Below are 25,253 nucleotides of genomic sequence, written 5' to 3'. Positions count from 1 at the left end.
CTTTTCTTTTCTCTCTGGCTGTATCTTCCTTTTTTATTGTCTCCCCTATATTATGTGGTTATTCATCATGTTTATAGATATCCTAGCTAATGTTATTGAAACATGTATTTCACTATTTTTTAAAATCTTAATTATCAAAGAATGTATTGTTGGGATAGTATATGTCATAAGGGCATAGATTAATAACTTTTTTGCATTTATTGGAAACTATTGGAAAAAATCTTGCATAAGCAGCTAGTTAAAGAGAGAATTGTTTCTGATAATTCAAGTAAATAAGCCTCATTTATTTCAGTAAGGACACAGTCATTGTTCAGTTTTAAAGCTTAAATTTTGCTATCCAAGCACTTGATAGGTAGTAAAAATGAATCAAGCATGGTATATCTGGTTCATACAGATATTTGCAAAGACAGCTAATTCATTTTCTGCACACTACACAATTCTAGAGGGTACTTCCAGACCTTTTGAAAAGTATGAATTTCTGAAGTCACAAAATTTGCAGATCAAATTAATTCTTATTCAAGTGTCTTAACTTACTGCATTTAAAAAAAGGAACAATTTCAAACTTGAGGATCTTTCTATTGATACAGCAGTTAAAGATAAAGGAACTTATATGTTCATTATTAAACAACAAGAATCTAAGGATGCTGAGCATATTCAAGCATTCTGCAAGTGAAGGAGGCAGTTTATGGATATTTGATAATTGAATTAAAATTTCACCGAACATAGTGAAAATCTAGCTTAAGGTTCTAAATCAAGTTAATAATTCATATATTTTCTTTATGAAATGCATAAAATCTTCTTGCTTTAAAAGCCCTTGGTAGAAATATAAGGATCAATTTGAGATTTTCATTTTTAAATTTTCAGATGCAGCATTTCTCCCTCAAGGACTTTAACTTAGTGTCTAAAATCTAAACCACATCTCTAAATTTGTATTAGAACTACATGGCAAATTTTCTGACAATACAGATTCTTCATCATTTCCTTTACTGACAATGAATAAAGACAAAGTATTACACAAACTTCTGAAATTACAAGGCACTGTTTACATAGTTGCAGCCTGAAAGAGATACAACTAATTAGTGTACTGAGATAAAACTAGACATAATGTAGTAGATTTTTATTACTTTTTTTATCATTTATTACTGCTAACATTTTACAGGGAGTGGTTATTCCTAAATTCTGAGAATTTATGTGATGGTAGGACACTGTGCTACAATGATGACACACTGTTCCACAAAATGGAACAGAACAGTTCCTGTAAAACTGCATATTGCACTTAAATAATTCAGAGCTGATTAAAAATCCTTTTAGGAAACACAGAGTTTTCTGCTGTTTGGTTATCAGAATTCACAAGTTTAGTGTACAATATGAGTAATGGTTTTGAATACCTGGGATATTTTCGACAATTCTGTATTGATCTGCTGATAAAATTTTGTTCCACATTGAGAATCTATTGATCTCTCATTATGTTATCAGTTGTCTTTTTTAACAAGCTATCTTAGTTTCCAAAGTGGCCACCACATACTGTTTGTGTTGCATTATTTTCAATGTTAACTCTATCCCAGTCACTGCTTGAGAATACATTTCTTGTCTTTTTTATTCTCTCTTTTCAAAGTTCTAACTTTCCAGTTTCCTTCTCCTATGTATTGCACCCAATCAATCTAAATGCCATTCCTCTGATTCTTTTTATCACTGGTGTCAGCTTTCAGTAACTAAACCCTTTCCCTCTGTTAAGTCAAATGGAATCTCGTTACTCCAAACTTCTATCCTCTAGATGCCAATAACAAAATAATATGTCATATGGAAAATGTTACCCATGGAACTTGATGGCTAACAGCTGTTATGAAGATTTTGGTGTACTGTACCTTTAAGAGAGTTTAAAAGCTCCAAGTGTTCTCAATAAAGTAACAATGTAATATTTCGTCAAAAGCTAGTATAACTGGTTGCCTGGAGACAAAAACAGATTCGAATTAGGCTAATCATTTTAAATTATACACTGAAATATATTAAATTCCAATCAAGTTTGAATTTAGTATATTGACAATCTTAAAAGCCAATGACACAATCTGATGCTTTGTGGGTATAAGACCAGGGAAGACTGAACAGTTGGGAGGAGAACTGCCATATCACCAGCTTGTAGAGACCGCCTGAAAAGTAGCTGTCTTAAAGGTACCTTTATTGATCAATAACCTGTGAAGCAGAATCCTCAGGAAGAAGAAAAGAATATAGGAATACAGAGAATAACCAAAAGCTGCCTGGTTTTGTGATAAAAAGGTTTGTTTTGTGAATCTTAATCAGGATTTTTATCGTACCAGTATTGTAGAGGAGAAAGTAAAAGATAGGTTAGAGGAAGGAGTTGTAAATAGTTGTTAGTTAATTATTCTCTGTTATACTTTAAGAAATAAAGTCATTAATGTTTACTTTAAATAGTTCTTGGCTTCTCGAATTTTCACAGATTACTGCAAGGAATAAACCTTTTCTGTGTTGCTGGTTTAAATTAAGCAGGAGGATTTACTTCGTGATGTAACAGTTTGGGGGCTTATGCAGGATGCTTGTGGCATGGCAGTTCTCCTTCCAACTGTTCAATTTTCCCTGATCTTATACCCCCAAAGCATCAGATTGTGTCATTGGCTATTAAAGTTAAAAATGATACAATACCAGGTTGTAGTCCAACAGGTTTATTTGGAAGCACTAGCTTTCGGAGCGCTGCTCCTTCAACAGGTGGTTGTGGAAAATAAAATTAGGAGAAAGTGAGGACTGCAGATGCTGGAGATCAGAGCTGAAAAATGTGTTGCTGGAAAAGCACAGCAGGTCAGGCAGCATCCAAGGAGCAGGAGAATCGACGTTTCGGGCATAAGCCCTTCTTCAGGAATGGGAGAAAATGAGGACTGCAGATGCTGGAGATCAGAGATGAAAAATGTGTTGCTGGAAAAGCACAGCAGGTCAGGCAGCATCCAAGGAGCAGGAGTATCGATGTTTCGGGCATAAGCCCTTCTTCAGGAATGGGAGAAAGTGAGGACTGCAGATGCTGGAGATCAGAGCTGAAAAATGTGTTGCTGGAAAAGCACAGCAGGTCAGGCAGCATCCAAGGAGCAGGAGAATCGACGTTTCGGGCATAAGCCCTTCTTCAGGAATGGGAGAAAGTGAGGACTGCAGATGCTGGAGATCAGAGCTGAAGAATGTGTTGCTGGAAAAGCGCAGCAGGTCAGGCAGCATCCAACGAGCAGGGGAATCGACGTTTCGAGCACAAGTCCTTCTTCAGGAATCAGGAGAATCAGGAAAATAAGATTGTAAGACACAAAATTTATAGCAATTTAATTTATAGCGCTCCGAAAGCTAGTGCTTCCAAATAAGCCTGTTGGACTATAAGCTGGTGATTTTTGTGTGATTTTTAACTTTGTACACCCCAGTCTAGCACCAGTGTCTCCAAATCATTGGCTTTTAAGACTGTCAATATACTAAAATCAAACTTGATTGGAATTTGGTATATTTCGGGGTATAATCTAAAATAATTGGCCTAATTCGAATCTGTTTTTGTCTCCAGGCAACCAGCTACCCTAGCTTTCGACCAAGTATTACATTGTTACGTTATTGAGAAATTTGGTGCTGTCAGGTAGCTCAGTTAGCTTTCAACTCTCTTCAAGGTACAGTACACCCACATCTTCATAACACAGTTCATCAGCATGTCAGACCCCACTGTGCTTAATTCTTTCTCCTCCTCAGCCCAGAAGATTATTTTGTTGATGGGAATGTAATTTAAAATGTTATATTGAATAGATGCTTGAGTTAAGCTTGTTGTGATTGCCTATGTCGGACTTCAATTTCTCTTTTCTAAAATAAACTCAATTTCTCAGTAACAAAATCAAAAATTGCTGGAAAAGCTCAGCAGGTCTGGCAGCATCTGTGGACAGAAATCAGTGTTAGCCTCTTGGATCGAATTACCCTTCCTCAAAACTACCAGACCTGTTAGCTTTTCCAGCAATTTCTGTTTTAGTTTTTGATTTACAGCATCCACAGTTCTTTTGGTTCAAATGTTTTGAGACTTGTGTTTTAAATATGCTTCTTAATTTATCCGTTTGTTTTCCAAAGGTTTAACACTGATTAGGTGACAGTTTCTACAGTATTCTGGATTGCATCTGCCAATGTCTTATATAGCAGTAACACAACCTTTCCAAAATTTATAATGTTTTTGCTCATGTGACATGTTTACTCACCTAAAAACGTGTTTAAGCCACTGAGTTGCTTTGTGATATGTTCCGTTTTGTACAGTTTATAGCTGTCATGAACATCTCTTCCATTCTGCCCAATGTCGTCAGCTAAATAGTGTGAAATTCAGTTTTAATTTAGAAATGTGGGCACTGTGTAAATTGTAATTGAACCCAGATTCTTCCGATTCTGGATGTAGGTTTGCTCGCTGAGCTGAAAGGTTAGTTTTCAGACATTTCATCACCATACTAGGTAACATCTTCACTGAGCATCTAAATGAAGCACTGTTGGTGTAGCACGTATTCCATTTATATGTTTGAGTTTCCTTGGGTTAGTGGTTTCATTTCCTATGGTGACATCATTTCCTATGGTAATGTCATTTCCTGTTATTTTTCTCAGGGGTGGTAAGTGGGATCCAAGTCAATGTGTTTGTTGATAGAAGCATGGCATTCCAACCGGAACTCTATCAACAAACATATTGACTTGGATCCCATTTACCACCTCCTGAGAAAAAGAATGGGACATGGTGTCACTATAGGAAATGATGCCACCACAGGAAATGACACCACCAACCCAAGGAAACTCAAACATATAAATAGAAAGCGGGCTACACCACCAGTGCTTCATTTGGAGGCTCACTGAAAATGTTACCTGGTATGGTGACCAATCATCCGAAAATGAACCTTGCAGCTCAGCGAGCAAACCTACATCCAGAATCTCAAATCTTCTCAAAACTCGCCAATACTTCTGATTATGAATCAGTTGGACGAGATAAGTCTTGTAATTCATGGCACAGTATTCTACTATGAAATTTACAGTACTCCAGGTGTTAAAACCCTGAATAAATTCTAATTCATGGATATTAAAATATTACATAATATTTCACTAGAATCTTATGTTTTGCAAATGTGACTTTTTTCCATGCGTGTGAAGCGTTGAATGCTGAAACGGGTTACTCCTCTGTGCTTCCACTACTAACTGGTCGTGATTTTTTGTAGTAATTTACAAAGATTGAGTGTACGAATTAAATCTGCTGTCAGTCACACAGAGAGGGTTACCTACGTGGGGGGGGGGGGGGGGGAGAGGCGAGATCATTCATCCCATCGATCCACCCACACTCAGTATCCCATAACTGCAGCATTGGGTTATTTTCGTGTTTTTGTAGGAAATTCCAGGATTGCATGCTGATGTTGTTTGTTCGGTTCTATCAGGAAGTTTACTGAGGTGCACAGAATAGTAACATTAAGAATAATTCGGGTGTCGTTGCTGATGTACGGCGACCGGCTCCCTCGCAAAGAATTCCCGATGGTACGGGGCCGGGCTTGTGACACTTTAAAAATACAGATTGTATGGGTTCAAAGTAATTGTAAATCAGATCACTCACGGAAAGCGGCAAATTGACGGTGGCGAACTCCTAAATGTTTGGCTTGTGAGTACGCGAGTTGACAGCGGGCGTTGAGTAGGCCGCGTTACCATGGCAATGGCAGCGGGGATAGAACCCATTTAATTTACTGTTACTGACAGGACCTCGGGGGCCGCAGCACGTGCGATATGATCACGTTTTTTTCCCCCCTCTCTGTTTTTATTCCCCTTCCTCTTGCAGGACCGCCCGGCGCAAGCGCTCTCCGGCTCCGCCCCGGCCTCGCTCCGCCCCCACCTCACCCCGCCCCCTCGACACCGCGGAGGAGTATGGGTAGAAAGCGGGGCTTCGCGGAAGCGCCGGTGGATTCCAAGATGGCGGCGGGGTGCTGTGGAGTGAAGAAGCAGAAGCTATCGAGCTGTTCGTCTTCTTCCACCTCGTCTAACAACTCTAACGAGAACCACTGCAAGGACGTGACCCGCGCCAACGGTTTCAGTGGCTGCCCTGGCGGCAGGAACATGGTGGTCAACTCGGAGATGTGCTGCTTCTGTTTCGACGTCCTGTACTGCCATCTGTACGGATATCAGCCGCCCCGGAGCCCACGATTCACCAACGACCCGTAGTAAGTACCCAAACTCCTTGGCATGGCACCGCCGGCCGGTCTCGGGTTTTCTTTCGATTTAAGCGTGTGTTTTCGGTTTCCAGCATATCCAAAGGCTGCCTGTTTTATTTCTCTGATTTATTTTCCCCGCTGGGAAATCTCGTAACAAGTAGAAAGAAATGCAATTCTCTGCCCGTTTTCGGGAGGTTTTGTGTGCGAACTTCATAAACAAAGGAACTAACTCTTTGCCTCCTTCTCCAAGTTTGTCAGAACAAACTCCACAGCTTGTTTTGGATCGTCCCTGCAACTTTTATTTTTCTGTCCCGGGATGCGTTTGCTTGGACTCTACGTTCAGACTGATTTTTTTTTAAGCGCTTTTTAAATAATGTTTTACCGATTGACTTTGGCCAGGATGTGCGAGAAACGAATCGTTTCTTCCACTCGGTTTTTCAATTACGGAGTGAGTGCTGTGTTCGTCTGTTCAGTAATTGCTTTTTTTTAAGGAAACTTCGGAACGATCCTGTTGTGATTGTGTTCATTGCCAGAGGGAAGTGTTGTGTAACAACTAGTTGTTTTTAACCTTTGTCAATATTACAAATCCAGCTTTAAACAATTAAACTGAAATATTATAGTTATGGTTGATTACTGACGGACGGGCGTTATTGAGATACAGACCGTATTCTTAGACGATCTGCGGACTGACGAGGCCAGGTTATGTTCCATGAACTTTTAAACATCAAAGTAAGCGATATTGTTTGGTTCAGGGGGAAAAAAAAACTGTTCGATCATTTCAGTTGTTTTTGGTTTGAATTATTTGATTTACGACTTCTAAAAGATCAAAGAAACACGTTTCGTTAAGTCCGATTCAACAAATCTGTTTGTACTTCTGCATGGCATTTTCAGTTATTTAATGGTATTTAACAGACATGAAACCTTACCATGTTTCTCATTAAATTACTGTGCTTTAAAACTAAGGTTTGCACAGTTTTAATTTTAAATACTTTGTATGATTTGTGCGCAGTGCTGAAATGATTGCAAAAAGTGCAAAATAAACAATGTCACGCAATTGTAATTTAGTGACATTTTGCATTTCATTGTCATGAAACTAGTATGAGATGAATGGGAAAAAGTTTATTATCAGGTACATGGTGTAAAGAAACAAAATTTCCAACTAGTTCCGAAGTGCACAAGTTGAAAAGGTTATTGATTAGAATTGTATAATGAATGAGTATTTGCTACTTGTTGTTTGCAAGTTTTTTTATGCTCCATGCAGTTTGTTGGAGTTGGCATGCCTTCATTGTTCAATACTGTTTTTAGGTGGTCTTAATGAATATGGTGTAAGATCCCTAATATTTGGGATAGTTTAAAAAGTGTTCACAGAATCGTAGAATCCATATAATGTGGAAGCAGGCCATTTGGCCCATCGTGTATGCACTGATCCTCAGAGCATCCCACGCAGGCCCACCCCCACCCTATCTCTGTTACCCTGCATTTCTCACGGCTAATCCAGCTTTGGAAAAAGGAGCAGTTCAGGGTAATAACTCTCTAGAGCAAATCAACCTTTGGGATTAAAATGAGAAAAATTTGGAAAATTGTGCATCACACAAGATGGAGCATTCTGGGGTTTTACTGAATCATAATTCTGAAATTTTAATTTTACTGTAATGTAAAAGTACATATCTTTGGACTCTAATAATAAATGAGAGCACCCAGAGGAAACCCACACAGACATGGGGAGAATGTGCAAACTCCACATAGTTGCCTGAGGGTGAAATTGAACCTGGGTGCTTGAGGCTGAGGCGCAGCAGTGATACTACTAAGTCACTCTGCCACCCTGTAGTGTTGTCATTTGTTAGTTTTACACTATAGTAAAATTAAATTTCAGAATTATGATTCCATCTTGTGTGATGTACAATTTTCCAAACGTTTTCCTCATTTTAATCCCAATGTTTGATTTGTTCTGCAGTTATTATCCAGAACTGCACCATTTTCACAAGCTGCATTCAATACCAACAATAGGTTGAGTTGTCATGTGTCCTCAGTCCTGGATCACTCTGGTTTCACTAGCAGGGGAAACTGCTCATTCGAATAATGAGAATAGGGCTTGTTTAATAAAACATTTGAAAGGGAGTCAGAAGAATAACTAACTATGCAAATGTTATAATGTGAAGCTTACAATTGCATGGAGTAAGTTTGAGCCGATATACGTTTTAAGCAGTTACTATGTTGTGAATTGTTAATATAAAATGTGAAGTTTACTTTTTGGGGTTACTTGCCCAGAACTGGCACTGTTGAAACTTTATTGCTGGAACAGCACAGCAGGTCAGGCAGCATCCAGGGAACAGGAGATTCGACGTTTCGGGCACAGGCCCTTCTTCAGGTGTAACAGGTCAACCTGGTGTAACAGGTCAAAAGGTAAAGTCCTTTTAGGGTACAGGCTGAAAGGTAATTGAGCCAAAACACAGCCCCTTGGATGATGAGGGAGATAGAAATTATGATGGAACTAGAAAGTGTAATGTTGCATGTTAGATGAGTTTTTCTACGAAAATCAGATCAGGTACAAAAGGTTGAGAAAGGTGAAGACTTAAATAAGATGGGCATATAGAAAACCAGAATAGAATGGCAGTCAGCATAAAAGGGCATTCAAATATCCTACTAGCATGGGAATAAATGAGTAGTGAGAGGTGGAGTGTAAAGACAATGGTAGTGCAGTGATGGTTTGGAAAAGCTAGAGGAAAAAAGATTGCAAGGTGTCCAAAATGTTGACAAGTTCAGGTATATTAGACAAGGAAAATCTTTTGCCATAAACTGATTGTAACAGTACAGGTACTAGAAGGCACAGCGTTAAGATTTTTGCGTAAGGGGTATAGAGGAACTGTTGGGAAGAACTCTTGCACAAGTAAATGGTATTAGCCTAGAACATGGTGTAGTACAAACAAATCCTGATTTCTATGAAGGAATTGGTTGGAGTCTTTGAAGAAATTATATTGCTGGGATTTGGGATTTAATGGGGTTGTGATACTGATTGAATTCCTTTTTGGGGAGCTGGCATGAACTCAGTGGGTTGAACGGATTCCTGTGCCATAAAGTATCCTTGGATTCTGTTGTAGAATTGTTGCGACTAGAGGTGTATGAAGATTTATGTGAAATATTGAAGAAAAAATGTGCTGATGTTCATCAGCTTTGATCAAGCTAAGTTTCTCTCTTTTTATAAATATGATATTTTTAAAAACAATCCAGAAGGTTCAAACATTAAGGAGATAATACATAGCATTGGATCAGTAGAAGAGTGGATAATTTGTTCCTAGATTTTGATTAGGCTGCTAGTGGAACAAACTTTCAAAATTTTGCTTCTGTTGAATAGCTGATACTGGGCAGAAACTGTTAAAGGAATATATTTGGAAAGTAGATGAAGTGCTAATGGAGGAATTTGGGTCAGCAAAGAAAATTTTAGTATTTGGCCACAACATGAGCACAGAAACATTTAAGATTTTAGTGCTGAGCACATGAAATGTTATTACTGGCCTTGTACAATTGTAATTCATTAACTATCCTTTAAACTTTTTGACGACCAGAAGTTATATGTGAAACTGGTAGCCTTTGTATACAATTCAGCATGTGTTCTTGCACTTATTTTGGGGAGGAGGCGGGGATGGAACAGGACATGTATTGATTACCTGTTACAAAAGAAATTGTGGATTTGTTTGTAGTAGGTAGTTTTACAACTTTTCTAACCCTTAATTCTTGTGATCTTACAAGTCTCCTTGTTACTGTTTCACCAACACGTAGAAAATCTATCATGATTTACTTTTAGTTTACCTTTCCATTAACTCTATCTCCATTAGGTCACTCATCAACCTTCTCTGCTCTAATAGAGGCCAAATGTCTAAGTTTGCAATGTTCCATCATGCTTTGTAATATCTTATGAACATTGACAGAAGTAACTTGACTGTGGCTTTGTAAAATGTCGACATCAATTTTTATATTTCTATAAGAGTGCCTAACATTTCTGAGCAATATACCCAAGTGCAATTATGTTAGTTTTATTTTACAGATTTGATGTTATGCTTAGTTAATCAAGATATGAAACTAAGCATTTGGTAAGCCTTTTATAGTACTCTTACTGACACTCACCTTTTACCAAACTGTTAACTGAGTTTATGTCCTCTGGAAAATTTACTGTTTGCTGTGTATTTCCTTTCCATGTTCTTTTACAGAGTATTTCAATATTTCATATTGAACTGCATCTGCCCATCCTGCTATTCTTTGTCTTATGTTCTTTCACAATCAGCCATTTGATTTAATCAGAAATCTTATTTTATCAATTATTAAATTTAATGTCTTGTGAGTATAGTAAAGTTGAAGTCAGCAGGTGCAGTCCAATCTAATACCAGGCTGATGGCAATTGTTGTTGGAAGCTAGTCATCTCAACCTCAGGGCACACTTGCTGGAAAACATCCAGGTACTAATTTAGATCCAACCATCAGCTTCATCAATACTTTCCCTCCACCATAGCCTCAGCATGGTCTGCTGATGATTGGATAGTGTTCTCTTCCACTAGAACTCTTCTGGTTCTAGAAATGCTGGATGTCTTGAAATGCATAAGTGGATAAATCCCCAGGACCTGATCAAGTGTACCCTAGAACTCTGTGGGAAGCTATGGAAGTGATTGCTGGGCCCCTTGCTGAGATATTTGTATCATCGATAGTCCCAGGTGATGGTTTTGGAAGACTGGAGGCTGGCTAACGTGGTGCTATTATTTAAAAAGGTGGTAAGGACAAGCCAGGGAACTATAGACCGATGAGCCTGATGTCTGTAGGGGGCAAGTTGCTGGAGGAAATCCTGAGGGTATTTGGAAAGGCAAGGACTAATTAGGGAAAGTCAACATGGCTTTGTGCATGGGAAATCATATCTCTCAAACTTGATTTGAGTTTTTGGAAGAAGTAACAAAGAGGATTGATGAGAGCAGAGCAGTGATTTTATGTGAACTTCAGTAAGGCGTTCAATAAGGATCCCCATGGGAGACTAGTTAGCAAGGCTAAATCTCATGGAATACAGGGAGAACTAGTCATTTGGATACAGAAGTGGTTCAGAGGTAGAAGACAGAGGATGGTGGTGGAGGGTTGTTTTTCACACTGGAGGCCTGTGACTAGTGGAGTGCCACAAGGATCAGTGCTGGGTCCACTACTTTCCATCATTCATATAAATGATTTGAATTTGAACAGAGGAGGTATAGTTAGTAAGCTTGCAGATAACACCAAAATTGGTAGTGTAGTGGACAGCGAAGAGGGTTACCTCCGATTTCAACAGGATCTTGACCAGATGGGCCGAAGGGGTTAAAAAGTGGCAGATGGAGTTTAATTCAGATAAATGCGAGGTGCTGCATTTTGAGAAAGCAAATCTTAGCAAGACTTATACACTTAATGGTAAGGTTCTAGGGAGTGTTGCTGAACAAAAAGACTTTGGAGTACAGGTTCATAGCTCGTTGAAAGTGGAGTCGCAGGTAGGTAGGATAGTGAAGAAGGCATTTGGAATGCATTCTTTTATTGGTCAGAGTATTGAGTACAGGAGTAGGGAGGTCATGTTGCGGCTGTACAGGACATTGGTTAGGCCACTGTTGGAATATTGCGTGCAATTCTGGTCTCCTTTCTATCTGAAGGATATTGTGAAACTTGAAAGGGTTCAGAAAAGATTCACAAGGATGTTGCCGGAGCTGGAGGATTTGAGCTATAGGGAGAGGCTGAATAGGCTGGGGCGGTTTTTTTTTCCCTGGAGCGACGAAGGCTGGAGGTGACCTCATAGAAGTTTATAAAATGAGGGGCGTGGATAGGATTAATAGTCTTTTTTTTTCCCCCTGGGGTGGGGGAGTCTGGCACTAGAGGACATAGGTTTAGGGTGAGAGGAGAACAATATGAAAGAGACCTAAGGGGCAACTTTCTCACACAGAGGGGGGTACGTGTATGGGATGAGCTGCCAGTGGAAGTTGTGAAGGCTGGTACAATTACAGCATTTAAAAGGCATCTGGATGGGTATATGAATCGGAAAAGTTTAGAGAGAAATGGGCCAAGTGCTGGCAAATAGGACTAGATTTGGTTGTGATATCTGGTCGGTATGGACAAGTTGTACCAAAGGGTCTGTTTCTATGCTGTACATCTGACTCTGTGACTCTAAGTATGTGCGCATACAAGAGGTCTTTGGGTCTTCTGCAGTGGTAATGTCCCTATCTTTTGGACAAAAAGTAGAGATCCTAATCCCACCTTCTCCAGAGGGGTATCGCAACTTACTTGAAAGGGTTCCTTTTTTAAAATAACTTTTTACAGCATAGACCAGTAAGTGACATGTAACATTTCTGAACAGCAGTATTTACCTCCAACGAGAGGAAATTTAACCATCTTACCATAACATTCAATAACTGTAATGTAATTAAATACCCCATTGTCAACATCCAAGGATGGTGTGGTGCCCCAATTCACTAGAAGCTTGATTCAACCAACTGTCGTAATACTAAATGAGCAGGCTAGAATTGGGCACTCTTCCATGAATAACTCACTTCCTACCCTCCCAAAACTTATAACTCAGTATGATGGAAAAGAAAGTGTCATCTCCTGGTTTACACCTTAAACATTCACTCAGTTAACTGCTAGCACAATGTGGCTCTATTACATATCATATTCAAGACACAATGTAGACTTGCAAAGGCTTCTCCCCAACTCTTAAAAAGAGCTGTGACTTGTATCATTTGCAAGTGCACCACCACCTGTGCCTACAAGGTGCACATTGTCCCGAATTGGAAACATGTAACTGCCAATATATTGCACGTTCCTTCCTGATACTTTTATAATACTATCATCATAGTCTGTAGTAGTTCAAATAGATAACTTGTTGCTCCTCTCTCATGGCAGTAAATGTTGGTCTACCAGTGATAACCACATACTGTGAATTAGTTAAACCCAGCACAGCACTCTTGTACACAATCTGCAGCTTTTAAAGTCTAAGAAACGTACTTCTAAAGATCAGAATTAAAAGAATCATTTGAGTATTGCAGTAGACAAGTGGTAAAATCGCTATAGACCTAGATGATAGGGCAGCTTTGTCATTGATAGGCAACTGGTGGTGGCTCAATATGAGGATCACGTTGTCTCAGGTGAGGCGAGAAGTTGATGACTACAGTCGTTCATAGTAACCTCAGCCAGTACTGGAATTAAACCCACACTGTCTACATCATACTGCATTGTAAATGAGTTGTACAGCCAACTGAGCAATAGTTAGCTACGAAAAGTTTTCTCCGTCTGATTATTTGGCTTCCACTCATTCTCCTGCTGACTGTGTTTCCATCCGTTTTGAAGCAACCAGTTATTTGACTTTTAAAAGTACTTGTAGATTTTATTGAGTCTGATCATCTCTTTCCCATATGTTTATATTTCCCTGAATTCCAGTACCAATGCATTTTGAGACTCCTGCAGTACCTAATCCAATAATGTTCATTAATTTCTGACTTTTATAATGCCAACCAATAACATTTGGAACATAACTTGTCACAGCCAATATATTAAGATTACATGTTCGCCATAATATTTTCAAGCTATATTTTTTTAATATGTTGATATAACAACAGGCTTCAATTCTATTGACAAATGGAGTTTACTAATTTTAAGTCATTTTGGTGGTACAGAACTGAGTTTTGCTGAAAAAGGTCACTTGTCACAACTTTTGTCTTGCATTTTTCAGGACACTTCTCAAGAAGTAATAATGTTAAAGGAAAATAATGTTTGTAAGTGGGGGGAGTGCTGATTGCCCATTTAAGTTTGTGAATTGTCCTGAAGATTGCAAGGTAAACAGCTTTGACAAAATGACTCATTTCAGTATTGCTGGAATTTGAAAATTCTGCAAGGTGATCTAGATCACAGGTTTTGAATTGTAATTAGTAAATTGAATCTGCAAATGCAGGTAGTATTATAACTATTGAAAGTGTTTTTTGTCTCCCTCATTCGAAGTGGTAGTAATCAGGATTTTCATTGATTTCATAATATACTGAGGATATTTAATTTTTTGAATATCTTGGGAGCATTGAATGTTGGCACATCGAGTGGTTGGGGGAAAAAAAACTTGCAGCTTATTTCTTTTACTTGTAAATTATGGTATTGGACCTTATTCACCAATCAAGCAGATGTTGCACAGTAATTTGCAGTATTTATTCCTAGATTCTTTGTAAAGATGTATAAAAACCTGAGTGTGAAACTTCCTGACCTGGAGTTCCCACAAAGTTTGTACTGCTATTTACCATGCTGTTTATCAGAAAATGGCCAAACCAGAGCAAAGATCAAAGGATTTCAACCATAAATTATGTCTAACAAAAATTGAGTTTCTATTGGTTTTAAAAAAAAACATGCTGGAGACTGGCCATGTCACCAGATCAAATTAATCACCATGGTGAGTTTCCAATAATTGCATGTTTACAAGTCATAGCTTAATTTTAAAAGATCTCTATCTTTAATGTGCATGAACACTACTGTGCATCTTTACAAATGTTTCCATATTTAAAATTAAATGAGAAATTGAACCTTATCCATCAATAGAATAGTAAAATGTGTAATTTTTTTGTTATTTTCGATGTTTCTTATGAGTGGTGGAGGAGATACATACTTCTATTCAAAAAATTCTAATAGTTGTTTCTGCAGAGTTGCTTTTGCATGTGTGGACTCGGCACCTGACTTTGAGAATTGCCCGGGAAATTGAAAATTCCTTGGGGCAATTTCCTGGCCTCTAGAACTCCCTGGGAAAAAATAGATCCCACATTTGAGTTTTTCTTCGGTTTGATCATTGCCCGGGAAATGTTAGAGGATTTAAAAACCTGCTGTAACTCCTGGGTAGCTATTATACTGAACCCTCTTCAATTCATAATTGAACCACCAACAGCACCTTGACACCCACAGTCCTCCAACTTCATGATTGCCAGTTAAGTACTTATCTGGCATCCTAACTTTAGAGTTACCTTACATAATTTTCCTTCGCTGTCAAAGTGGCTCCAGGACCTTTTTAAGTTATTTAATACAGCCATTTACTGCTGATTTCCATGTGCTGCACTCTGCTGCTGGTTGCAAGCATTCCTGGATTGGTCTCTGGAGTTTCTAATCCTGATTGGAAGATCTAGGCCATGATTCAGAGTTTTTTTTTGACATATGTTTTTCAGTGGTAATTACTTCAAGTTTTGAATCTCTATATCAGGAAATAACCTTTTAATATAAATTCTGAAGCACTACCTAGTTATATTGGTTTGTGGCACAGTATATACCAGTGAGCATGAGCAGATATTTGAGCAAAATATCCACTGTCCAAAATCAGTGCACTTTGTTCCTGGAGCATCGACTATTTCCAAGTGGAAACTACAAGCCTATATGTTTACCAGTTTCCATAATGTATTTTAACTCATCAGAAAATGTGTTCTGGAAAAAGTATTTTCACAAAGTATTTGGCTTTTCAAAACTTGCATTGCATATGGTGAAATAACATGCCGGAATTTTCCCAAAACTTAATGACTTGGGGATAGTCAGTAGCTCATAGGGTTTGCAGTTTGCCTTTATGTGGCCCAGTGAAATCAATGTGCTAATGCATTTTATGTTTACACTTTTAACACTATTGGAACCTCTTCAGAAAAAGCAAGAGATGACCCTGGAATGAACTGCCCTGCATTGACCTAGGCAGTGGGAAAGCAGTGGCACATCCAGCCCTACCCATCCTGCAAAGTTGTCAGTACTAGCATAGGTCTGTGCCTAGACTAATCAAGCAACGTTTTGACACGGTCATAGTCAATGAATTGAGCCTTACAGACAGTGTCAAGTGCTATCATCCCCTGATATGTGGCAACATGGTGGTTACAGTCAGTGTTGCTGAGGGACATTGCGTTTTGGCACTGTGAAAACACTCTGCATCAGCTCAAATATGAGGCAAGAAATCTCTTTGCATACCATCCCCTGGATAATGAACCATACTTCTCCATGTTGAACTGCACTTGGAAGAAGCATTGAGGGTGCCATGGAACAAAATGTACTTTAGTTGGGAAACTTCAATATCTATACTGACTGAGCTGTCCAAACCTTTAAGGGCACAGCTGGTAGATTGGGTTTGCAACAGAAGATAATGGAACCAACCAATGGAAAAAGTTTATTAACTTTGTCCTCATTAATCTACTTGTTGACGATACATTAATCCATGCAGGATTGGTAGTAAGTCATTATGGAGGAGAAGTACCATGTTCATTTTTGAGGATCTCCTCTATCCTATTATTTGGCACTATCAGTTTTAAATGGGGATTTCTAAGAAATCCAGCAACTCAACTACACTTCTGTGAGGTAACGTGGATAATCAGAATTGTATTCCATCATAATTTCTAGCCTCTTTATTCTCTACTCAAACATTGCTACCAAGCTCTGGATTCAACCATAGCTAAGCAAGAGTTTTTTTAGATTAGATTACTTAGTGTGGAAACCGACCCTTCAGCCCAACAAGCCCACACCGACCCTCCGAAGAGCAACCCACCCAGACCCATTCCCCTACATCTAACACTATAGGTAATTTAGCATAGCCAATTCACCTAACCTCCAGAATTTTGGACTGTGGGAGGAAACCGGAGCACCTGGAGGAAACCCTCGCAGACACTGGGAGAATGTGCAAACTCCACACAGACAGTTGCCTGAAGTGGGAATTGAACCCGGGTCTCTGGCTAACCACTGTGCCACCGTACTGCCCAAGTTTCGTCAAGGCCAGCACCAGGCATACTGAAACAAGATATCCTCTTGCATGCAAACCAATGGAAGCACCATGGTATAGATGCAGCTCTGTAATTTCACGAGTAATAGAGCCAGTCTAAGCTCTGTAGTGTTGCTGCTACTAACCATGTATGGTGGTGGAGAACTAAAACAGGAGGAAGATCCCAATCCTCAACAATAAAGCATGTGTAAAAGACTAGCTTGAAGCACTTGCAGCCAGCTCCAAGCAGAAATGCTAACTGAATGTAATCTTTCTCTTTTCTTTCTTCCTGAGGATGCAGGTCAATTCTAAGCATCTTAAGTATTGCCAAAAGGCACTCGGGAGTATAAAGGCTATAGGTGTTGACAACATTCCAGAATAGTTCTGAAGCCTTGTGCTCCTAGCCAAGCTGTTCCACTGCATTTGCCTTTCAGTGTGGAAAAATTGCCCAGGTATGTCCTTTCCAAACCTGTTGGTTCACTCACCACCTGTCCAGATGTCACAAATAATGACATGAAGAGTGGATGGAATGATTTTGAAATTGGATGATAAGTAAACAGGTAAGGAAGTAAACTGAAGAGATGGTCCAGAGGATAAGTGGGAAAATGTGAAACTGTCCATTTTGGCAGCCAGAATGCAGAAGCATATTTTCTAAATGGTAAGAGAACACTCGGTGGCTTAATATCTTTTCCTCCTTCATTTTGAAATGTTGGCATTTCTGGCTTTGCCAGAATTTGCCTATGACTATTTGCAATTGAGAAGGTGGTGGTGAGCTGCCATCTTGAATCACTAAAGTCTATTTGGTAGAAATGAACCCACAACACCTGTTGAGGAGGAAATTCTAAACTTTGAACCAGTGACAAAGAAAAGTGGTGAATGGCGTTGAGGGGAAATTGAAGGGATGGTATTCCCATCTATTTGCTGTGCTTGTTGACTGCAGTTGTCATGGGCTTGGAAGATGTGAAGTGGTCTTGGTACATTTCTGCAATACATCTTCTGTCGCACAGTGCTACTGCTAAGCATTGGTGGTGATGCGAGTGAATATTTGCAGATTGCTGCTCGTGAAGAAGGCTTTGTCCTGTTTGGTATCTAGTTCCTTGAGTATTGTTGGACCTCTGGAAAGTGGGGAGTATTCCATCACATTTTTGATTTGTACTTGCTAGATTGTGAGCATGCTTTGGGGACTGAGTTACTCGCTGCTGAATTCATCACCTCCAAACTCCTGTCGCCACAGTACTTGTGTAGCTCATCCAATTCTATTTCAGGTCAAGAGTAACACTCAGGATATTCATAGTGGTTGATTCAGTGAAGGTAGTACCACTGAATATAAAGGGGTGATAGTTTCTTTCTTGTTGGAGATTATCATTCCCTGGCACTTATGTGGCGTGAAGATTGATTGCCACTTGTGAATCCAAGCCTAGATATCATCTAGGTCTTGCTGCGTTTGGATCTGGACTGCTTCAGTACAGGTTGTCCCGCTATAATGCGTGTTTCATCAATGCGAATCGGCTATGATGAGATTGAGGAATGGGGACGCTGCTTCTAAAGTACAAAATTTTAAAATGTGTAGGCTATAACCTGATTTGCCAACACTTTGTTATTTTTATTGCGCGATATTTATATCGTGCGGGGTTGCACAAGAACGCAATCGTGTTATAGGAGAACTGCCTGTATCTGAGGAGTTGCACATTGTGATGAACATTTGTACAATCAATAGCAAACATCCCTATTTCGACCATATGGTGGTCTTGAAGCAAGTAAAGAAGGTTGGTTCCAGCACATGACCCTGAGGAACTCCTGCAGGCATGTCCTGGAATTGTGACAAATGACCTCCAGCAACAGCAGCTTATTTACCTTTTGGCAAGTTTGACAAGTCTTAAGGACCATTTTTCCCCAGGATTTTCACTGACCATGTAGTTTTGCTAGGGCTCCTTGATATTATACTTGGTCAACGACAGTAATTTACATCTTGCTAGTTGCTAGATCTATTTAAAGTTATCCCATTGAACAATGTTAGTGCCTACACACATGAGAATATCCTCTATTGTATTGTGACGAAGGCACTTTGTCTCCACAAGAACGATACAATGATCACTATTCCTGATGTTGTCATGAGCAGATGCACCTTTTTATTCATTTGTGAGACTTGGGCATTGCCTGGCTAACATAGCCCATCCTTATTTGCCCTTTGAGAAGGTGCTGGTGAGCTGCCTTCTTGAATCACTGCAGTGCACTTGCTGTAGGTTGACCCACAATCCCAGTAGGGAGGAAATTCCAGGATATTGACCCAACAACTGTGAAGCAACAACAGTGTATTTCCCAGTCAGGATGGTGTGTGGCTTGGCGGGCCATTTGCCGGTGGTGTTCCCAAGTACTGCTGCCCTTGTCTTTCTAGATGGAAGTGGTCATGGATTTGGAAGTTGCTGTCTAAGAATCTTTGGTAAATTTCTGCAGTGCACCTTGTAGATAGTATACACTGCTGCTACTGAGCACTGGTGATGGAGGGATTGAATGTTTATAGATGTGGTGCCAATCAAATGGGTTGCTTTGTCCTGGATGGCATCAAACTTGAGTGTTGTTGGAGCTGCACCCATCCAGGCAAGTGGAGAGTATTCCATCACACTGCTGACTTGTGCCTTTGTAGATGGTGGATAGACATTGGGATGTCAGGAGGTGAATTACTCGCTGCAGTTTCCCTAGACTGACCTGTTCTCATAACCACTGTGTGTATGTGGTCAGTCCAGTTGAGTTTCTGGTCAATGGTTACCCCTAGATGTTGACTGGGGGATTCCGTGATGGTAATACTGTTGAACGTCAAAGAGCAGTAGTTTGAGTGTCTCTGGTTTTGGTCGTTATCTGTGTGTCGTGAATGGTACTTGTCAGTCCAAGCCTGGGTATTGTCCCAGGTCTTGTTGCATTTGAGAATGATCTACTTCGGTATCTGAGGAATCGTGAATGGTGCTGAACACTACAATCATCAGCGAACATCCCTATTTAGAGTCATAGAGATGTACAGCACGGAAACAGACCAGATATCCTAACCCAGTCTAGTCCCACCTGCCAGCACCCTGCCCATATCCCTTCAAACCCTTCCTATTCATATACCCATCCAGATGCCTTTTAAATGTTGCAATTGTACAAGCCTCCACCACTTCCTCTGGCAGCCCATTCCATACACATACCACTCTGTGAAGAAAAGTTGCCCCTTCGGTCTCTTTCATATCTTTCCCCTCTCACCCTAAACCTCTAGTTCTGGACTCCCTGACCCCAGGGAAAAGACTTTCTGTTTATCCTATCCATGCCCCTCATGATGTTATAAACCTCTATAAGGTCACCCCTCGGCCTCCGACGCTCCAGGGAAAACAGCTCCAGCATGTTCAGTCTCTCCCTATAGTTCAAATCCTCCAACCCTGACAACCTCCTCAAATTTTTTTCTGAACCCTTTCAAGTTTTGCAACATCTTTCTGATGGGAATGAGACAGACGGAAGGTCATTGATGAAGCTGAAGATTGTTAGACCGAAGACACTGTGTGATAGGCAGATTGGTGTGAATGAGGTCAAGCATGTTTTTCCCTCCTGGATCACTCAGCACTTGCCACAGTCTAACAGCTACGTCATTTGGGAGTCAACCAGCTCAGTCAGTCAGTGCTACTGCCCAGCTACCATTAATGCTCGACCTTTGTCCTCCACCCAGAGGAAATTCTGCACCCTTGCTGTCCTCCATGCTTCCTCCAGTGCTATTCAACATGAAGCAGCCCTGGCTCATCAGCTTATTTCAGGGAAGAAGGCAAGCACAGCATGTCATAATTGGGAGATTTCTTTGTTTGTCCTGATTCCAGAGGTCCAGAATCAATGTTGAGGACCTACAAAGGGCACCCTTCCAACTGCTTACTGGTTAGTGCTTGTTATATTGAAAGATTTTAACTACCATCCACAAAGTCAAGGGTCAACTACATTGCTGTGGGTCTGGAGTCAGGTGCTCCAGAGCAGACAAGGACACAGTTTTCCTTCTCTAAAGACGTTAATGTATGAAATTTCTTTTTGTGATAGTCGACATTGGTTTCACTGTCATCATAGAATTTAAATTGCCGAATTTGTAATTTAGCCACTTCCTATGATGGGATTTGCACTTGGGTCTCTGGATTGCTGGATCAGCAATAATATCACTGTTTCCCCATGATCACAAAGTTAGTATGTAATGAGGCAAGCTAATAGAATATTATTGTTTATTACCAGTAGAATTTAATACAACAGGGGGGAGGTCATGCTTCAGATATACAGGGCACTGGTGAGATCACATCTGTGTGCATGTTACTGCTCACTTTATTTAATGAGCGGTGTAAACCTATTGGAAATAGTTCATAGAAGGTTTACTAGATTGATACCTCGAATGAGTGAGTGGGTTGTTCTGAGGAAAAAATGTTTGATAAACTAGACTTGTATGCTGTAGAGTTTTGAAGAGTAAAAGGTGACTTGTGTTTCAATTAAGATCTTGGCAGGTGAATGTGGATAACCTGTTTTCTCTCATGAATCTAAAACTAGAGGTCATTACTTTGGGATTTTTTTTTCAACCAGGACAGATCCAACCTGGCCGATTAGCACTCCATTGATCATTTGAAGTGACCGAATATAATTGGTAGTGTTGTGCAGTGGCACTTGCTCAGCAATAACCTGTGTACTGACGGTCCGTTAGGGTTCTGTCAAGGCTAATCCGCTTCTTCCCTTATAACTGTGGTCTAAACATGGACAAAAGAACTGAATACTCTGAGGTCAGGGTGTCTGTCGTAGTCAATTTCTACCTTTTAATATCAAAGTGTGACATTACAGCAAAAGTGGAGTTAGTGTGGAATCACAGGTAAACCTCTCATAGGAGCAGGACTAGGCTATGTTTTTATTTTCTATGTTACCCTTTTTGAGCCTGTTCAGGTAGTCCATATGATCATGGCTGGTCATCCAACTCCGTACCCTGTTCCTGCTTTCTCCCCATACACTGGATCCTTTTAGTCCTAAGAATTTATTCATAATTATATAATATATAATAAAGCATTCGATGTTTGTTTTAGCTTTGACTGCTTTCCGTAGCAGAGACTTCTACAAGCTCACCACTCTCTCTGGTTGAATGACTTTCTCTGATTTCTGTCCCAGATGGCCTATCACGCATCCTTAGATTGTGGCCCCTGGTTCTGGACTCCGCAGTAATTGGGAACATTCTTGGTTAGAATTTTATAGATTTGAGATCCTGCGCTCATTCTTGTAAACCCCAGTGATATAGTCCTAACCAATCCAGACACTCTTTAAATATCATTCCTTTCATCGCAGGAATCAGTCTGGCAAAGCTTGTTGCACTTCCTGTTTGGGCCGCCATTTATTTCCATTCCTGGTAGTTCGTGAGGTGGTGGTGATGTACTGCCTTATTGAACAACGGTAGTCTATATCGTGTAGGTACTCCTGCAATGCTGTTCAGGTGGGGATTTCCAGGATTTTGACACACTGGCACTGAAAGGAGGGAAATATATTTGAGTCAGGATGGTAAGTGGCTTGGAGTGAAACTGGAAGTTCCCAGATGTCTGCTGCCTTGTCTTTCTAGATGGAAGCATTTGTGAGTTTGGCAAGTATTTTTCAAGGGTCTTTGGCAGACTTTTGCAGTGCATTTTGTATTATACACTACTACTGCACATCAGTGCAGGAGGGAGTTGTTACTTGTGGATATGGCAGTAATCAAGTGAGTTACTTTGTCCTGAATCACATTAAACTGTTTGATTACAGCTCAAACAACATTCTTCCAGATGAGTGGGATGTATTCAATAACACCCCTGACTTGTGCCTTGTAACTGGTTTACAGGCTTTGGGGAGATAGATGAGTTACTCACTGAAGTATTCTGAACCTCCTGACCTGCACTTATAACTATTGTAATTATATGTGGGTCCAGTTGCGTTTCTAGTTAATGGTAACCCTCAAACATTGATATAGAGTTTTTTTCAGTGATGGTGACAGTCAAGGTATACTGGTTTGACCGTCTCTTATTGGACATAATACCCTACATTTGTGTGGTGCAATATTGCTTGTCACTCTTTAGCCCAACTTCCCATGCCTCTGGCTGTAAGGGATCTACATTTGTCTTCACTAATCCTTGTACTGTTCAGATTTCCAGAAGAAGCCTTTACAATCTTTGTGTTTTTTTCCCCCTGGCTTGCTCTCATACCCTCACTTCTCCTTAATCAATACCTTTTGCTCTCCTCTGCTGAAATCTACCATTCCAATCCATAGGTCTGCTTTTAATTTTTGGCCAATTTGTATGTTTATTGCTTGGATCCAATACTATCCCTAATTTCGCTGTTTTCATTTTTGGGTCAGAAAAAAGTGTTATCAAGTTGATGTGTACTGTATCTTTTTGAGAGAGTGAATGCTGTTTTGCATAGAGCTTGCAGGCACCTGTCATGTGACTGACTAGCAGTCTGAGTCTACTGGAAAATTAAAAATATGTAACATTTAGCTGTGAATCAAAGACCTGAGTTTTGGTTGCTGTTTTCACAACAGTTTGAATTTAACCAATCACTTTAAATTATGCCCCAGGATACTAAAACCAAATCAAATTTGAATTTATTGTTTTTTGCCAACCTTTAACTAATGAGACGATCCAATGTTGGGTATAAAGAAGTAGATATTTTGATAGTCAGCCAGTGAGAGTGACTGCCATTCAAAACAGTCTATCAAAGGTATCTTTTTCACATGAAACATCTTTGCAGCAAAGGACCGACTATGCCCTCTGGAGACCTATGGCCAGAGGAAGATACGCTGGCGATGACCGCCACTGTTTGGTTTTGAAAATTAAGTTGATGTAATTTTAATACAGGCTTTTATTGGAACAGTATATTATAGAGTTGGAGGTGGATAATAAACCTTTAAGAGAAAGGAGGCTTAGAGTTGTAAATAGTTGTTTAATGTTCTGATATTTTTCTTTAAACGCGTAATTTGGGAGTTCTCTGTCACTCATACTTTAACAGATTACAAGGCGAGGTGAGCTTTTCTGGGTGTTTGGCTTAATTTTCAAAAGGGCTCGCCAGTGTTGTAACAACAAATGAACAGTTGTTATAGTTCCTGCATGCACTCTTTAATGGTTTGCTCTTAACTATCCACTGTCGCCCCTTTAAGTAATGTACTTCAATTTATCGTAGTGAGCTAATGCCTCAGACTATTGTAGTTTAGAGTCATAGAGATGTACAGCATGGAAACAGACCCTTCTGTCTAACCCGTCCATGCTGACCAGATATCCCAACCCAATCTAGTCCCACCTGCCAGCACCCGGCCCATATCTCTCCAAACTCTTCCTATTATATACCCATCCAAATGCCTTTTAAATGTTACAATTGTACCAGTTTCCACCACTGTGTACTTTCTATTTCACTTTTATGCTGTCCCTGACTTCCCTTGTCAGGCATGGTTGCCTTCTCCTCTCCTTGGGATACTACTACTTCCTTGGGGTGAAGTTCTGCTATGCCTCACGAATACCCCCATAAACTCCTGCCATTGCTGCTCCACCATCTTCCCTGCTAAGCTCTCCTTCCAATCAACTCTGGCCAGCTCGTCCCTCATGTCTTTGTAGTTACCTTCACTCAACTGTTATACTGTTAGATCTGATTTCCCCCTCAAACTGCAGAGTGGGTTCTATCATAGTATGATCACACTTCCCTAGGAGTTCCTTCACCTTAAGTTCCCTAATCAAGTCTTTCTCATTACAAATCATCAAATCCAGAATTATCTACTCCCAAGTGGGCTGTACCACAAGCTGCTCGAATAAATCATCTTGTAGACATTTCACAAATTCCTTTTCTTGAGATCTGCTACAAACCTGGTTTTCCCAGGGCACTTAATATATTGAAGACCCCATGATTACATGCCATTTCTTTCTCCTGAATTATTTTCTTCCCCACAGTCTGCTTTGAGACCTGTACATAACTCCCAGTAGGGTATTGTTTCCTTTGCAACAACTCAACTCTACCCACACTGATTCTATGCCTTCTGAGTCTATTTCACTTCTTGCTATCCATTCAATTTCACTTCCTTTCATTTAGATTCAGGACCTTAGAATCCAACAGTCACACTCCACCTTAATGAAAATATCTATCATTTTCCTCGTCCTAATCCAATTTCCCCCAAGACAAAGCAGCCAACATGATTGTTTAAGCCAGTGAATAAAGTACATCGTGACAGTAGGTGTACAATCTACAAGTCGTGCTACAAAAACTCACCAGCACTCCTTCGACATCAGCTTCTATATCCATAGTCTGTTTCATCTTGACAGGCAAGGGTAGCAGATGGATGGGAACTCCACTACTTGT

General features: G+C 40.0%; 1 protein-coding gene across 3 annotated transcripts in view; it reads left to right on the top strand.

Annotated features, from left to right (window-relative positions):
- Positions 1 to 25,253, top strand: part of LOC122547156 (nuclear protein AMMECR1-like) — a 189,886-nt gene that overhangs the window by 61,418 nt on the left and 103,215 nt on the right. Inside the window, exon 2 of one of the 3 annotated variants that reach the window (XM_087991930.1) lies at positions 5,810 to 6,188. In XM_087991930.1, the coding sequence (XP_087848056.1) occupies positions 5,896 to 6,188 (293 nt within the window). In that variant the 5' untranslated portion in view covers positions 5,810 to 5,895. Of the gene's footprint in view, positions 1 to 5,597; positions 6,189 to 25,253 lie in introns of those variants that run through there. The other 2 variants (XR_015758631.1, XM_087991929.1) reach the window with 2 other exon arrangements.

The sequence above is a fragment of the Chiloscyllium plagiosum genome, unplaced genomic scaffold (genome assembly GCF_037043375.1).
Source record: "Chiloscyllium plagiosum isolate Xiang-an unplaced genomic scaffold, Cpla_swu_hap1 HiC_scaffold_11, whole genome shotgun sequence".
In the NCBI taxonomy this organism is placed as follows: domain Eukaryota; kingdom Metazoa; phylum Chordata; class Chondrichthyes; order Orectolobiformes; family Hemiscylliidae; genus Chiloscyllium; species Chiloscyllium plagiosum.
This window is presented reverse-complemented; position numbering and strand designations above follow the sequence as displayed.